The 17,971-nt window shown below is 39.1% G+C and overlaps 1 protein-coding gene across 3 annotated transcripts in view; it reads right to left on the bottom strand.

Annotated features, from left to right (window-relative positions):
- LAMA2 (laminin subunit alpha 2) overlaps positions 1-17,971 on the bottom strand; it is a 263,456-nt gene that overhangs the window by 110,494 nt on the left and 134,991 nt on the right. For all 3 annotated transcript variants that reach the window (XM_017739565.1, XM_017739567.1, XM_017739566.1), the window contains exons 19-23: positions 15,675-15,781; positions 10,822-11,002; positions 7,343-7,479; positions 4,650-4,883; positions 927-1,070 (exon numbers count right to left, since the gene is read on the bottom strand). In XM_017739565.1, the coding sequence (XP_017595054.1) occupies positions 927-1,070; positions 4,650-4,883; positions 7,343-7,479; positions 10,822-11,002; positions 15,675-15,781 (803 nt within the window). The remainder of the gene's footprint in view (positions 1-926; positions 1,071-4,649; positions 4,884-7,342; positions 7,480-10,821; positions 11,003-15,674; positions 15,782-17,971) is intronic.

The following is a 17,971-nucleotide window of genomic DNA, read 5'->3' as shown; positions in this document are numbered from 1 at the left end:
GGAAAGAGGTAGTACGGGATTGAACAATGAAGGGGAGAATAAGTGCTATCCATATTATATTAAGCAAGAGAGATTAACTTGATTTCAGCCTAAAGTATCCTTATCTAACTGATGCTTGTACATGACTAGTCTGGGGCTTTGGCTGATTTGCATTAGGCAGACATTCCCTCTATGGTTGGCATTCTTTCAAGCAGAGAGATGACTGACCATACATAGGGACAGAACTAATCATTTTCCATTAGAAATCTCTCCTCCAGAATGCAACTGAGGAGCATGGCAGCAGTCTCAATGCGTGTTTTGTGCTTGCTGTACAGATAAATGGAGACATCCAGTCTACCTTATTTATAAGTCCAGCATAGGTCTCAAGGCTCTCTTCCACAAACAGATAGATGGAGAGCTCTTTGTTTGCTCTGATGGATTGCACCTTTCTGTGCTTGAATTTAAATATAGCTTTGATAAGCTCTTTTTTAAAAATAAAAGAAAACCCCACCAAAACAGAAAAATCAACAAAGAAAATAAACAGATTAACTGAACTATGGGAAATTTATGCTGGACAACAAGCATCTGTGACCCTTGACTACACCTGGGTAAACCATATGTCATGTACCAGGGATTATGTTGCAATGCATTGGACCGCATAATTTCCCCACATGACTAGCTTGCCCTTTCTTGGGGTTTAATAGCTTTACTTTGGCTGGATGTCAGCTATCCTACCACTCATTTTCTTATCTACTTATTTCCTTTTAATGTCTTGACCCTGATTGTCTAATGGAACATATCGCTCTCACCACTCCTCAAAGCATAAAGAGGAAAGTAATTGCTTAAATGTTTGGCCGCTTTCTAGCCACCTCTCAGTGCCTGGCTAAAAGATCAGCCAGCAGGAAACAACATTATCGCATTACATGGCTCAGCAGTTTCCTACTCACCCACATGCGCATCAGCCCCCTTGCCTCGCTGCACTGGGTTGTCAGGCCAAAGCAGTAGCAACTGCTGCAGCCAAGTGGGTTTCTGGCAGAGAGACCAAATGTACCAGACTTGCACCTGTCACAGTGGACACCTTCCACATTAACCTGGAAGAGAGAGAATATTTTTAAAAGGCAAAAAAAAAAATCAAGTTTTATTTCAAGATAGCAGTAGAAAAAGAAAATCATACTGTAATGATAATAACAGGGTGCAGAGAGAAATAATAATAAGTGTTAGGAAATATTCAAGGAACTCTCCAGCTTCTTATCACGTGTGTATGCAAACATATGTAATTAATGTAATTAAGGCATTTGCATTTGTATCCACTGAGTACCTCTGAGCAATAGATGCTGACTTCATGCTGAAAGTTGTAAGCACAGAAAAATTAAATGGCACTTTGGGCATGACATGCTCAATAACTGATTGATAAGATAAGAAAAATAAGTTGTTCTGAAATTGCCCATGTTAATCAAGCCTTCTTTTTAATAGGAATTAGCATTGACATGTTCAGATACTTAAGGTACAGCACTAAATGCTCTTGCCGAGAAATGTATTTTAATGGAAATTCTGTAGAGAAAAGCTTTCCCCTCTTCATGATTGTTTTCCACATCATTGAACAGTATTAACAAGGCTGAAATGTTTCACTGTTGTAATGTCAATGCTTTTATTTTCATTTTTCAATTAGTCCAAATAAAAAGCTATTCCAGATAGGGCAGATACACAATAATTTATGCAGAGCCTTTTAAAGCCATTTTCATACTGAAACCAAGGTATTAAAAAGAAAAAAAATCACCAATATGAAAGCACTGCTTGGTTTTTTCTCCCCACACACCTTTTTTGTTCTCTTGAGACAAGTCTGAGGAAGTCAATCTAAAAAAAATTAAACTTTCCAAAGCTTGTACATGAAATCAACATTATCCCTGAGGACTTACCAGTTTTAACCCTCATTTCCACATGTAACTCTATCAACAATTGTGCCTACACTGTATTTAGCTTAGATTTTGCTGCTTTTTGTCAGGGCTGACAATGAGGCTCCTGAGCCTTTGAAAGCTCATTTCTGCAGCTGTAATACCACGTTTAAATGGGAACAATTACCATTTTATGAAAATCTAGTTTCTTTAATGTATAACTCTTCCAAAAAAGTTACACAAAAGATTAACCAACCCTAGATTTAAATTTAACCTTAGATTAAAATTCTGGGGGAAAAAAATGCTTACTTAATTCAGTATTATTTGTCCATTTTCCCTCATAAACAGTGATTTTTACTTGCTTTGAATTTTGTTTCATGTCAATTGCACTTCCTCATCATTAATCATCAGCTAAATATATACTGTCCATTTGTGCTCAGAGAAACATAGAAGCAACTGTATTATTAGCCTTAAAACAATCAACAAAGAAACACTTTTATTTTAAAATGCAATCAATCTCAACTCTTTCTACTTCATGCTTACAAGAGCTACAAGAAAGGCGACAACCCAGAGAAGTTGTGGAGTCTCCTTTTCTGGAGATAGCAGTCCGGACAAAATCCTGATTCATGTGCTTGAGGGGACCCTGCTTGAGCAGTGAGGTGGGAGTGGATGACCTCCAGTGGTCCTTCCAACCCGACCCATTCTGTGACTCTGTGACATGCTGGACCTAATCCAGAAATTGAGCACCAAGATGGTTAGAGGGGCTGCTGCTTATCATGTATCAAGAGAGGCTGAAAAAATTGAGATACTTCAATTTCTGCATTTCAGAGGCTGACACAGGGCAAACAGCACTGAGTTTTATTCAGACAGTCCATGTGTTCAACTCACTTCAGTTTTCTTATGGTGTCATCCTCAAATGAACCAGTATTTGTGAAATGGAACATGATGTTTTCTGTTCAAATATACCAGAAAAATGGGAGGGTGGTCAAGCAGTTTGCACAAAGAGGTTGTGAAATCTCTCTCCATCCTTGGAAGTACTGCCTCAGGAATGTCTGTCACACAAGGCACTGGACTCCACAACCTCCATAATTCACTTCTAACCTAATTTGTTCTACAGTTCTGAGTCTTGAAACTCAGAATTAAGTGACTGATGCCCATTTAACAAAATAATTACCAGGCAATTCAATAATTTAAATTCATCCTTCCATTTTACTAGCTCTTTGTGTCAATACAGACCTAAAGAAGAAGAATGAATCTAAATCACAGAGAGAACCTCTAGAGGTCACTTCTAAAAACCCCCTCCTAGAAGCAAGACTATTATGAATACTAGATCAGCTTACCCATGCCTCTTTCTAGCCAGTTCTTGAAAATCCCCTAGAATGGAGATTTCACATGTTCTGGATAAAGTGTACTGGTGCTGCATAACTCTGACTTTTTTTTCTGATGTCCAACCCAAAATTCCAAAGCTTCCACTTGCAGCTGTTGTCCCTTGTTACATCTTCTGACTGCTATTAGAAAGGACGATTCCATCAATTATTCTTTGAAGTGGCTATATAAGTTGTAATTATATTTCCTCTTATTAGCCTCTTTTTTCGGACTAAGAGAAAGTCCAGCCCTCTCAGTACATCCCCACAGATCATCTGCTGTGAGACTCTTCTCCAGATCCTCTCCAATTTCTCAACAACACTTTCAAATCAGGTTCTAAAACTGGACACCATTTTCGAGTGCAGTCTTACCAGCACCGACTATAGTAAGAGGAGAGCACTGAGTAGATAAGGCCTTTCCCCTGCTCGCCACGCTCTTTGTGATGTCCTACCTTGCAGCTGCATTGGCCACTGTGCTCACTGCATCCAGCTCAGTGGGCAGTTTGCCTTATCTACCACGAGAGTATACGGCTGGTTAATCTTGTGCTTTCCAGCAGGATTGCCAATCAGGATTTTTCCTCCCAAAATGTACTGATTCTTCAGGCCATGACACTCCAATTAATGACCTTTCTATTTTCTCAGTCATCAGGCTTTTCAAGAACCCTCTAGACTGTAATTCTACTGTTCAGCATGTTGACCTTTACCTCCTCCATGTCAACAGTATTTTCAAATGTGCTGATCATGAATTCTGTCATCTGTGTCGCTGATGAAGGTATTGGCTCTGGGATACTCTGCTTGCTGACTACCAACTGCATATCAAACCACTGATTACTGCCCTGTAAGCCCAACAATCCAGCCAACTCTCAAACAGCCTAAGTATGCTGTACTTCCAAGCACAATTCCAAATAAGAATTCTGCGGATGATGATGCCAAAAGTCTTTGCTTTAGTGATCCTGAATTGGATGCAGTCTACTCAGAACAGATACTACTGCAGTGAATTCTAGTCATGAAATTATGACTATTGACTCCCTCTAAGTCAATGTGCTTTGAATTAGTACTGTGGCATACTGTGATTACTGATGAGTTGGCTTTTATTGTGCCCAATATCTGAACAAGAATTGTATTATGGGGATGAACTGGCAACAGTTCTGTAAGAACAGAAAGAAATAAAAAGTGGGAAAAAAAGCCTAAGAGGATGCTATCCTGGCAAGTGTCAGTATGTGAAAAAGCAACTGATAAGCACTTGAGTCTTTCTTCATGTTGGACTCCTCCCACATCAGTTCACAAATGCACTATGAAAACCAAGCAGATTGTTCTGCATATATTGTTTGAACAAGTAAGTGCAAGTGTCAATGAAATCTGAAATAAACTTCTCAGCAGTTATAAGATCAGTTTACAACCTTCATTGTCCTACCTTGCAGCTGCATTGGCCAGAATGATCAATGCATGAGCACTTCCCCTCTGTATCACAGCTCTGTGGATCCGTCCCAGTCAGGAAGCACTGACAAGCAACACAGTGTGGATAATTCCAGTAGCCAAACCTGCACTCAGTGCATTTTTCCCCAGAGAATTCAGGGCGGCAGAAGCAACAGCCTGTATTTAAGTCACACTGAGAACTTAGGGCTCCAATGAGGCTGCACTCACAGGGCTGAAAAGGAGAGAAACAAGGAGACAATTACAACTGTGCTTCTGAAAAAAAAAAACCAAACCAAAACCCAACCGAAAAGCAATTCACCTCTTTCAAGTATCTGTAAATAAAATACAGCAGTGAATTTACACAGTCTAAAAATAACATATCTAAATTATAAGGCCAGCAATTTATTTTTATTCAACAAGGGTCAAGCATTAGCACTAAATACATTTACAACACTGGTGGGATTTTTTTCAATGGATATTACTTATCACTGATAAATCAGACATTGAAAAGAAATAAACCCAAATGGGTCAAGGACCTTGGAATACTTTGTGGACAAAAGTAACTCAGAAACTACAAGCACTCTCTAAAAAGTATTTTGTATGTAAATTCTCATGTACAGAACACTTTCCTAAAATTTGAATTGCTCAGGAGCAATTAGTTCAGTGGTTCCAGAGGAATCTAGTTCAATGTCTATTACTCATCTATCAGACAGGTAACTATACTCTTTGTACAAACAAGACTCCTAGACGACAGTAATTTACACAGTAAGGGCTAGAGATTTAGTCGTGATATATTTGGAAGAAAACTTGCTCACAGAGTAAGACTTGCACAGGCAAGTAAGGATAGAAATAGGTGATTTGCCAGGGTGTCTAGATATTCAACACAGAAGTAAGTAGCAGGGAAAACTGCAGACTTCCAAAGAACAGAAGAATCCCTCAGTGCTATTACTGTGGCAGCACTGCACAGTTAATACAGGACACTGGCTGTAATCACTGGTGTGACCAGAATATCATATGGAGAAGCTCAGCTTACAGAAGCAAACTCAGTGCCAGCAGCACAAGTTACCACAGTAACTGACATGGATAGACTTGCTAGAATTACAGACACAAAGCTGAAAAAGAGAGGAAGAAAACGTGGATTCAGTTTCTAAGCAAAACTGTTTATTACATGACTACTTAGAGGACCTTTCCTCTGATCTGAAAACACCATTTATAAAGAAAGTGAATATATACAGGAAATATACAGATGCAATCTTTACTGAATGCCAGAGAAACAATTTAACCACTCATTAAATATTAGTCTGCAAGACGACTTCCTAACCTAAAAAATAAAACCTTCTGACAGAAAGAACTTTATACTACAAGATACATTTGAACACAAAGCTTAGACAGAAAATTGTTCACCATTCTCTGAAATAGCTTGGTGTGCAATATCAAAACCTAAATTACAATCAGATTCTCTGTTTGGTTTATGCAGTTTTCTGCAATGCTCTCTCTCCCAGACTTAAAACAGCCTCGGAAATCTTCTACAAAGACTGCAAGCAGGAGATTCACATCTCACTTTGCAGAAATTAGCTGCAACATACTGAAAGAGATGTGGGCTGATAGATCATCATTAATTTAGATGGTGCCATGGAACTGTCATACTAATGTGCTCACATAAAAGACAATCAGAGAATATACTCCAGAGCTCAAACAGAGGTCTTCAACCTCATTAGGCTGGTTTCAGAAGCCCAGAGTCTATATCACAGCAGCACCGCAGAGGTTTCACGGGAGTTTTTCATACATACAAAAAAGAAATCATTCTTGTCAATTTCTTTGCAGCCTGAGCTACCTGACTAACAGTCTTTAAAGAACAAGTATTAATGGTGTTTGACTATATTCCAAAAAGATACAGTTTTCTGAAGTAATTGTAGCAGTACTATAAATCCCTTATCATCAATGAGCACAGCAGGGAGGAAGAAGGCATTTGAACTTTGCACAATGTCCACTGCCACCAGTTTTTGACCTCAACCAAATACTGTGCCCCTCAACTCCAGGGCATTAACAACAGCTTTCATGGCCTCCTTGACATTGTATCATTGTTTTCCTATTTCTTCTCCCTTCTCTTCAGATATTTTAACTCTGTGTCAAATATTGGAATATGAAGGATTTGAAGGCTAATGATAAAGTTTATTTCCTCTTTGAACATGGGAATAAAGTACAATTTACAACTAAGGTGGATGTTTCTTTTCTTTTCTCCTTGCTGTCTTTTATGCACAAATTGAAGCCTTCCTCAAGCAAACTTTGAGTACAAATTCCCAGTGGTGTCACCATTAAGGCCAAAGTAAATTTGTCTCCCAAAGGCACTGCTGATTACCTGTAAATATACATCTACATACATCGTTCTACACTGTGGTAATCTCCTCATTCGCATTAAACACAGCTGTAATAAAATAAAATAAAATACGGCCCAAGCAGGACACTGACTGTGTCACAGCAGAATCAACAGGGTGTTTTGTGTTACAGACTGCATACCTGAGACAGAGGATCTGTAGTGCAGTAACAGATTGCCAACATTTACACCACAGTCTCACACCAAAACTTGCAATATAGAGACAAAACATGACTTATAAACCAAAAACTGTGCTCCAGCTATAAACTTACTGTGAAAGAGGTAATGCACATAGAGAAAATAAAAAATTCACTCACCTTGCAGCCACTGACAATGTTATGGCCCCAGTGATTTGGTGCACATTTGTCACACATCTCTCCAACAGTATTGGGAGGGCAGATACAGCGGCCACTGACGGGATCGCAGTTATTGCCAAAACGTGAACACTCACAGGCTTCATGGGAGACAGAAAAAAATAAAGCAGAGCAAAAGTTATCCCTTTATATGACATCTGGAGAGCAGATCCTAATGGGGTTAGGATCATTCCTTTGCTGTACAGTGAACTCTCAGTTATCTGTCGACATGATGGGGCAGGAAAGGTAGGGTAAACCCTGAGAAACTAAAACCAGTAGCAGTGGAACACAGGTTAACTGTGGTTGAAGGAGCTACAATGAGAACAGAATGGGAAAAATAAAGGCACCAACTGAAGAAGTGCAGAGACTTCTGAGATGGTGCACTCTTGTGACATAACTGCAGGAGTGCTGCTATACAATTTCTGGGCCCATGCTGTCTCCTCTAAGAAGCCACCTGAGTGCCTCTAAGCCATCTATGCAGGGAATTCACAGTCTATTTAACCCCTTATACCAATCTGAGAAATACCTTCTGAAACTTCTGCTGCTCTAAAGAGACTTTTCTTATAGGGCAAAAGAGGTGTTTAAGTTTCTTTTTCCCTTTCTATTCCTTCTTCTTCAGCTTTCCTCTGCCTTGGGAAGACATCAACAAACTGGTATTTCCTCTCCATGGGAAACTGGTATTCTTTGCAGATTATACTAATTAAAAATACTTCAGGTTTGGAAGTGCTTCCATAAGCGGTCTTTGCTCTTAAAGGATTACTAAGTAAACAACTAATTGGTGGCAAATACAGATTCAAGGTATGTAAGTGATAAGCAGTTATGGGGCTCATGACACCCAGGTGACTGAAACAGCAGAACCTGGTGTGTGGTTGTTTTCACACCCACCATGCACATAACCCATGAGGTCAGAAAAAAAGCATCATCAACAAACTGTGACTCTCTGCGTGATAACCTGTTCCTCGGGCTGTTTAAAGGGCAACATAACTTTGTTACTGAAGGCTTCATTTATGTTCTTTGCCTTTACATTGCCTTTGCCTTTTCAATTCAGATTGAAACTAGAAAACAAACATGTGCAAAGATAGAACTCCTATCTATAGCCCAAATAAGAAGTGACCTTTATTTTTCCCCACCAATGCCTTCAAGATAAGGTAACTGATGTAAAGAAGACAGCAAGTTTTGCCTCCATCATGCCAGGCACACAATGTGTTGTATGCTACTTAAAATATTTTCGTACACTGTAGCTTGAAGAAGTTTCAGAATAAATCTCACTGGGAGACTGAGGCTTTCAGATGTGACAGCTCTTCTATGGGCTTCCAGGCCTTACACAAAATTGGCTTAAAATGCATGGAGGGGAAGGAGATACTGAAATATTTTTTCCCATTTTTACTTTTATAATTATTTTTCAAAATAAGAGAGAAAACCACAATTGTTGCAAGCAATAGTGAAATAGAAATCTCTTTTGTATCTTTGCTGCTAGAATGTCAACACTGACAATGCTTTCAGGGTTTTCTTTGGCTTTATGGATTTATATTGCACAAGAAAAAATCAAATTATATTCTTTTTGGATAAATGCTAGATAAAAGAGGTCCAATATTTTATTTGATACTTAACTGTCACAATGGAATTAAGTTTTCTGTACTTTTCTTTCCAGCATGATTTGATATACTTCTATTAAATTTCTGATTTTCTTTGTGATTCACAATTTAATTCTTATTTTTTGTCATTTGAAGGAATACATAAGAAGCCTACTAAAAATAAGTGTGGAAAAACCAGCACATTGAAAACAGAATTTCTCTCCATCTGTTCTATTAATTTTGAAACTTCTAAAAATCTGAATTTTCTGAACATCTATAGCTGCAGCTGTTGCTTTAAACATTTGATGACCACAGGCTGATACATTTCTATTTAAAATGTTACCTGGATCTACAGTACTCTACCATTATATCATTGTTTCTTAAACTCTGCCACTTCAAAGTTTGCCAAGAGAGCAGTTAACATTTTAATGTGCAATTTCATTAACAGCCCTCTCATTTTCCTTCCCCAACTGTAGTTATCAACATTTTTTCATGTTTCACAATAGTGACATGTTTTTAACCTGTGGAATGTTAGAATAAGACGCTAATCATAAATGACAGCATTTTTTGCCGTTCATTTAATTGCTAAAGGCTTTAGGACTGCAGCTATCATTTGCACTTTATTTCAAGCTCTCTCATCAGTGAGCCTAGGAACCAACCTCTCCCTTTTCCAAGGAGCCAATGTATCTGAATTTTTCAAGCCAGTAAGTGATTTTGAACCTTTCATTCCCACGGGAGACAATACCATAATCTATAATCCATCCTGTTTCAAGTTTATCCACACTACAGGTAAAATTGAATTTTGCTGCACAAATGTGAGTCTCGAGGCCTTGATGCTCCTTCCACTAAAAAAAAAGGGAGTAAGAAAAGGAAGAGAGCTAAGCTTGCTGCTTCTGCTGCCATTCTGGATAGGAAAGGAGGAAGAACAAATTACCAGACACTGTGATTTCTGCTTCTGAAAAGAATATGCTTTATACCTGAAGAATAATAGCATCATTCTAGCATCCCAGCAGTCAGTCACACTAGACAACTATCTATGTGTCCTGTGATCACACCTAAATGAGTCTGTGAGACTTGAAAAACAGAGTTCTGTCAGGAAAGATGGATATTTCCCTGTGAAGAACCTTATTGATTGAGATCTTTTTGATATAGCAGTCTGTACTACTTCAAGGATAGGAAGCATTCATTTCAGTCTTTGACCTAATTTCCAAAAGGACAAAAACAAATGTAAAGAGGTGGCTGGATATATTTATGTGTAATGTTAGAGTTTCAGCAACTAGAAAAGGAGATTTTTCACGTGTTTACACAAGGGACATAGCAGAGAGTTTTACTTAAAGATCTTGTTTTACACAAAAAGTACAAGTAAGCAACTAAATATTACTGTACAGAAAAGGATTGTGGTAATGAAAGAGGATCAGCCATATAAGGACAATGACAAGGTTTGGGATAAAACTAGAAGCAAAGGAGGTTTGTGTTTTTGTCGTCATTTTCCTTTCACACCCCTTCAAGTTGATGTGATTTGGCAAGAATTTTAATCAGAGTTCTATGGTACCCTAAACTAAATTAGAGAAACTTCATAGAATTCTTTTGGCAGACGCTACTTGGAGTAAATTACATTCCTGTTCCTTCTAAATGTAGTAGATTAGCCATAAACTGCCCATAAAATAGCAGAAATTGCTTGGGTCTTTCATTTTTGCCAATCGCCATCCTCACCAGGTGAATGATGTACAATGCTGTCTGTGAACACCCTAACTGCCAGGAAAATTTGTTAGGCAATCCAGAATTAGCCAAACCAGAATCTTAGGAATAAATAAGTAAACAAACAAACAAATCAATCAATCTGTGCTTGGGTGCAAAACATTTACATACGAGTACAGCCTCCTTCTTCAAAGTTGTAAAACCCATGTGCACAGCGGTCGCACTTCTTTCCTGTCACTCCAGGCTGGCAATAGCACTGTCCGTCTCCATCGCAGTCGAAGGACTTGGAACCAAAAGAGTTGCAGTTGCAGGGAACACAGCCTCGGGAAGACTGTAAGCCAAATGTTCCAGGCTGCCACAGAGCGAGGAAGAGCAGTTAGTACATGGAACGATTACCAGGAGAAAAGAGGAAACGCTGAGAGTGTAGGGAGATCAGGGTTGCTCTTTCCTCTTCATCACTGAAATACTGCTTTTAACAGATTAAATTGTAGTGGTAAAACCCTGGAGCAAGGGCACTAAATGACCTACACTGCTGAGAAAGAATAAAGATTTCAGAATGTTACCTGATGCTATAATGTATGTCTGCAATGTAACACACTTCTTATGAGGCTGTGTTTCCCTAACTACAATTCTCACTTAGAATGGAATGTATGCCAGCACCATATACATACCCTGTCTCTGGCTGTAAGGTTATGTCAGGAAGAGCTTGCTGCTAAGAGAGTGAATTCAAATTCTTAGCTATGAATGGAGATCAGTTCAACTGGAAAGCCTCTGAACAACTAGATTTTATCTCCTCTGAGCAAAGGCAATATCTGTATACAGTAACTCAAGGGCAATTTTTTAGAATGATATATAGGAATAACTTTAGGAGAACATAGAGATAATGTATTTGTGTACAATACAAACAAATAATGGGGATTTTTTAAAGATAAAAACTCTGGATGAGGCCTCTGTTTCTCTTCTGTTTTCTTCCTTTTCTTTCTTTTTTGCAGTGATCAGTAGAAAGTTTCTACAGAACCAGAGTAAATGTCATCAACTATAGACTATAGTAATAAATTTCCTCCTTAACTTCACTAGTGGAGTGCAAAAAACAAAGAACTCATTTGTATACTGTGATATGGAGTTCTGCACAAAGCTTTCAACCAAAAGACTTTGTGGGTTTCACTGCACCAACCATCAGAGGCTCCTTGGAACAAACCATACTTGATATTCAAAATATGAACTGAATCTTGAACTAGAGTGCTTTAAAACGGGAGTACTTCTCTACCTTTTTTTTCAGGCATGATGATTTTCAGAGAATACTGAAATCCAAATTATATTAATAACTTCACTTGAAATTGATATTAAAACATTAATAATAAAATATATCAGAGAGTTTGCTAGAAAAGCAGAATGTTAAAAATGAGTTATTAAAAAGATCACTGCTAATGAATATACATGGAACAATGTGGAAAATATTTAATTTATAATGTGCTACTTTGTGATCCAGGCATGAGGTGTTAGATTTTCATCTACTATAAATCAGTAGATCTTCAAATCAATGGACCTATGCTGGCTTTGACCATGGCAGTGATTGTCCCTCTGTACTAAGCACTAGTGCTGTGTCCAGTTCTGGGCCACTTACAACAAGAAAAACCATTGAGGGGCTGGAGCGTGTCCAGAGAAGGGCAGAGGAGCTGGGGAAAGGCCTGGAGCACAAGTCTTATGAGGAGTGCCTGAGGGAGCTGGGGGTGTTTAACCTGGAGAAGAAGAGGCTCAGGGGGAACTTTCTCTCCCTACAACTGCCTGAAAGGAGGCTGCAGCCAGGTGAGGGTCAGCCTCTGCTCCCAGGGAACCAGCAACAGGACAAGAGGACACAGCCTCAAGCAGTGCCAGGGGATGCTCAGGTTGGACAAAGGGAACAATTTATTCACTGAAAGGGTGGTCAGCCATTGGAACAGGCTGCCCAGGGCAGTGGTGGAGTTGTTCAAGAAATGACAGGACATGGCACTTGGTGCCATGGTCTAGTTGACAAAGTGGTTGATCAGACAAAGGTTGGACTCAAAAAACTTGGAGGTCTTTCCCAAATGTAATGATTCTATGACTACTTGTTTATATGGATTTGTTCCACAGTGGAACCCCTAACCTCTTGTATTGGTGAATTCCCTGACACTTCAGAAGCTTTCCATGGAAAACTCCTGAAATCTGATCTCTGAAGTTAATACAGAAGTTCCGCGCTCACACAGAGAATCTGCTGATAGGTGTCAGAATACAGGAGCACATCTGTGGTCAGAATTTGCCCTGAAAATCATATGAACCTAAGAAAATGCTTGACTATACATGTAATAAAGAATTAGACTGATTTTCATTTCCAAATTCTATATTGAAATGTTTTGCAAATTTCATGCACCTGCCTAACAAAACATGGTGTATCAGAGAGAAAAAGATAGTCAAACTCATTTCATTAAATTCAAGCATCCATAAACAACTTGACTATATCTGAGGATTTCTTTTACATAGGAAGAAACACACAGAAATGTGAATATGCACAATCTCAGGACAGACATTCAGAGTAATGCAGTGAAGTAACCAATGCACAGCATGCATGTCAGTTCTCAATATAAAGTTTGCTAGCATCTAATAAATTCTGTTTATAAGGGTGACAGTCAGAAAAAGTCTGATACTAGCACTCCACATTGTGTTAAGTTGGAAAAGACCACCACCATGCTGGGTTGAATTCTGTGAGGAGGGCTGCACACAAAGACATTTTGATCAGTCATGCAAACCCCAAGATGAACCTCCAAGTTAAAGTTCTCAACAAAGTTTGTTTACACACAGAAATTCTAAGAATCACATTTACTGAACAAGAGATAAGATCCTAGATTACAGTTAGGAAATACAGCGAATTTTCTGAGTATGTCATTATATTGTGTCTCCATCAGTGTCCTGTGTGGGCAACACAGTAACCTAATACATTCTTAATGGGAAAAAACAAATTTCTCCAAGGAAATCCATATGAAAAAATACAGCATGGGTCCCAGAGTCTAGTTGAGGATGAAAAACACTGCCAGGTGTTTTTCAAACAGGGTGTGGTAAGTGTGGAGGTTTTGAGTTGCAGGGAGAACAAACAACATTCCTAAAATACTGCTCTGTCAGAAATAGTTGTATCATAATTACTTAATTTTAGTAAATAAGTTGCTTTGTTGATCTGTGATAAGGAATTAACAGTTGCCATTTTGGGCATTACATTCACATAACTGGCACTGCACTGAGTTAAAAATGGCTCAGATAACTGGCCATATTCACTAATGAGAACTTTTAACACCAGTTATGTTCAGTATTTTAAAATTAGATCTTAACTCTTTGCCTCTAAGGCTGATCCTTCTTGCAAACTCCTTAAGCTATTGATTTTTGAATTGTTAGAAAAGGAAGTCTTATGCTGCAAAGTCCAAGAAAATCCCACCGATTCCATTGATTTATGTACATCTTCCATGCATTTTGTGCATTCTGCTGTTGATGGTGCTGTTTTGGGACTTATTCTGGTATGTGACTTCTTGCTGGTACCACCACTTGCATGATGAAGCCCTTGGGACTGGGGAAGCATCCTAAAATGGTGCTTGTCTTCCGAGCCTGTCTGTTTCTTGAGAATTTCTTATACTGTAACACGGGTGTTAAAAATTAAAAAAACCAAGCAATCTGTGTGAGCTCCAAACACAAGCGAACAGGAGACTTCAGCCCATGCAAAGCAGAGTTTCTCATTACCAGAACTGCAGGCCGGTAAGCACCTCGTGGGCACCCACTGGCACTGCTGGTGCCCCACCTCCGGGGGGGTACTCGAATCTGCTGACTGCTTCCTGCATTTTCTTGCAATTTAGGCACCTGTCTGCTGATTTCACAGCGTCTGCCCATGAATCCTGATTTGCAGATACATCTTCCCAACGTGTCACACTGCAGTGACACGGATCCTAAAGCACTGCAGCCACACGGTATACAAAACAGCTTTTCTGGGGCCCAGAAGTAGTTGGGCTTTAAGAATGAAAAGTAAACACTGTTAGAAAGTGAAGATAAGGAAACTACACCACATAAAAGAGTACAGGGATAAAGACAGGAGTAAACACTGAAGTAAACAAAGATTAATTCCAATTAACCACCAGTACTGTATTAATGAGCTTGAGATATTTGCTGGGTACCTTACGCAATCTGCAAATTCCACTGATACCAGCAGTTTTTCTTTGAACAGACTCTTTAAATACCGTTGAAAATGGAGTGTGAGCAAACCACTTAAGAAATGACATAATTTTAAAGGGTGAAAATGATCCTTTTGATTTCTGCAGAATTATTTATGTGCTTTAAATTATACACAAGTGGAGGTGTTCTGAGGACACAGGCCTAACTCATGAGTCCTTATGTTGAACTAGAGAAACGTGCAGCCAGCTATAGCATATTCCTTAGCTGCCTGAAGACAACTCTGTGAAAGTTTATGAAACAATATTTCTCTGCAGTGATTTATGAGACAGGAAAACAATGTCAAGGCAAAAAACACTTTCACCAAAAAATAATACATTGTTTGGACAACACAAGAAGAAACCCTAAGAAAAAAAACATAAAAGCAGAACATTCCAGCAGAGCTAAACTAGCACCCTGCTTTTTAAAAAAAAAATAAACATCAGATGCTATCAGACATTTTGCAGCTTTCTTCATAGAGGGATTAGCTCCCAAAGCTGCAATATTTTTAACTAATTTTTTTAAGTCAAGCATTCAAAATATAGTGTATACTATGTTGTATATACTATGTATACAAATGTACTTAAAGTGAGACTTAAAATGCATCCATTTCATGTAAATGCAATGTCTTGTGTTCTGTTCTAGAAAACCATTAGAAAACACTTAAAAAGCAACCATTTTACCTTTCTCTACATAAGAACAATCTATATATGTTAAGTGAGAAACAAACATCAGAAAAAAGCTTATCCAGAACCAAATGGTATTTAGTTACAACAAACAGGGAGGAAAGCTGAAAGGAAACCCCATTTCTGGTCACTCACTTTGCAGATGTCACAGCGGCGCCCGATGACGTTGGCTTTACACTCGCACTGGCCCGTCCGAGAGTCACAGATCTCCGAGAAGGAGCCATTCATGTGACAGTGACAGGCTGCAGAGGAAGAAGGAGGAGATGTTAATGTGCCTCCTGAAGCTAAATCTAATAGCCAAATGTTTACAGTGCAGCTTTTGCCACCCTGAGAAACACCTGGCCTGGGTAAAGCAGGAGGTGTTGCTCCCATACATGGACACATTAACCTGCCCATATTAATGTGGAATTTTTCTCCAAATTATTGCAGTCAGAAATTTTGCCTCAAGTTCATTAACAGCTTGTTTTAGATGCTCCTCTCAGATCCAAGCAGGGTGTTGAGGGCAGATTACTAAATACATGTCCAGAGACTTGGAGTGGGCAGGGTAGTGATGAGAGAAAAATACAAAAATGGTACAGACCCTTACCCAGGGTGTGTACAGGATGTAGCTACAGCCAGTGAGAGTGTTACTGCTCTGATGACTTTATGTGGCTACCTAAAACCAGAGGCTGAACAAAAATAAGAAAATAAAAGTAGGTATTTATTTGAAGGGCCTTCAAAGGTACACCCTGGGCAGTCCAAAGACTACACCCAAGACAGATGCTGGGTCATGGGTTCTTCACACTTTTGTAAGTTTGATCCATTTGCATATCAGGGTTAATTCTCCAATTATAACTTCAGTTAATGATGTAATTACCCCAAGTTTGCCCCTCCTCTCAAAGGCTTTTAGTTTACACATTTTGGGGCCTGGTGTCCTTGAAAAGCAAACCTAGAGGGGGTTTGGTATGTCTAACCAGCATGAGAGAACAGCAGCTAACAGGCTACAAGAAGCTTCAGAGTTACACACTAGGCAGTCCAGGATTTGAAAAATACAAAAGTTAAAACCTAAGGCATCATTTCCCCCCTTCAGAGGCTTGACAAGGCCTCTACCTTGTTGAGACTCTATTCTAAATATCTACTCTAAGAGCAGTACACATCTAACAATAGTATATATAAACAAGAATTATAATTACAACTACTGTGAACAATTCTTTAATCCAGGGCCAGTTTAGTAACCATGAAATCAGAGTGTGGAAGATATAATCAGAGCTCAGTGTGTTATCTCTGAATGCTATCTAATGTAAGATCTGAGTTGGTTCTAAAATTATAAACAAACTTTGCTGATCTTTCCACTTTGGTTTACATGTCAATTGTTAGCTCTTTATCCAAATGAATGTCTTTGGATACACTTTGGACTAGAATCATATGCATATTTTGGTTCCAAACCTTAGTCAGGGTTACCAGCTGTGTAGATAACAAGCGCAGGAAAAGAATCATTTATAACTACATCAGCTTTGTTTGTATCAGTCTCTGTTTTCTCAGTTGTTTCAGGAGCAGAAGCCTTCTTAACTCTGGAGTAGTGAATCCAGGTCCTTTGCCAGTGACTTTGATTGCAGTGAGGGTGGTCAACAAAATCTGGAATGGTCCTCTCCACTTGGCCTGTAGAGGATCACTATCCCACCACTTAACATGATGGTTCTGCTGTCCTGGAATTCCCTCCCCATTAATGTAGATGTCAGGAAATGTTGGCAGGCTGAGAACCCAGTATAAGGTTGACTGACTACAGGGGCAGTAATGCTTTCATGCCCTAGGCTGCACTGAAAAACATACCAAGGATTATCTGCTACCATGACTCTCCAGGATTTCTGTCTCAGCAACAGCATCACAGTTCCCAGAGGGAATGGGACCCAACTGACCAGTCTAACTCATCACAGTGCTGTTTTATAGATTTAAAAAGGCAAAGAGAATGCTGTTTTTTGAGCAAAACGGCAATGCTTCTGGCTCCTAAATTCTTATGTTTTAGGAGAAGACAAATTTTGGGGAAGATGTCTATCTCCCTTTATGTTCTTCAACCCCCACAAGAACCTTTGAGTTCTTCAATCCTTTTGGCACGCAGAGATTTGGATAAAAGCCCTTAGCACTCGCAGTAGAGAACAGGGATGTGATTGGTGTCACAGGGACTATAACCATGCAGTCACTGATTCCATCAGCATGAGCTGGCTCCTAAACATTCATTTTTTTTCCCCCTCAGAGGGGAATGAACCCACATCTCTATACCAATTATCAATCTATTCTGTAAATTTGGGCTCCAGTCTGCATTTTGCCTTCCTGCAGTGCCCTATCTGCATATGTTGTTTTTTTTTCTCAACCTGACACCCTCATTTTAAGAAACACTTAAGAGTCCCAAGAGTGAACACATGGCAGTCGCATACTTGCATGTCAGAAGGTGCTAT

Source organism: Corvus brachyrhynchos, unplaced genomic scaffold, assembly GCF_000691975.1.
Source record: "Corvus brachyrhynchos isolate BGI_N302 unplaced genomic scaffold, ASM69197v1 scaffold14, whole genome shotgun sequence".
In the NCBI taxonomy this organism is placed as follows: domain Eukaryota; kingdom Metazoa; phylum Chordata; class Aves; order Passeriformes; family Corvidae; genus Corvus; species Corvus brachyrhynchos.
The sequence above is the reverse complement of the archived record's forward strand: the minus strand, read 5'-3'. Positions and strand labels throughout refer to the sequence as shown.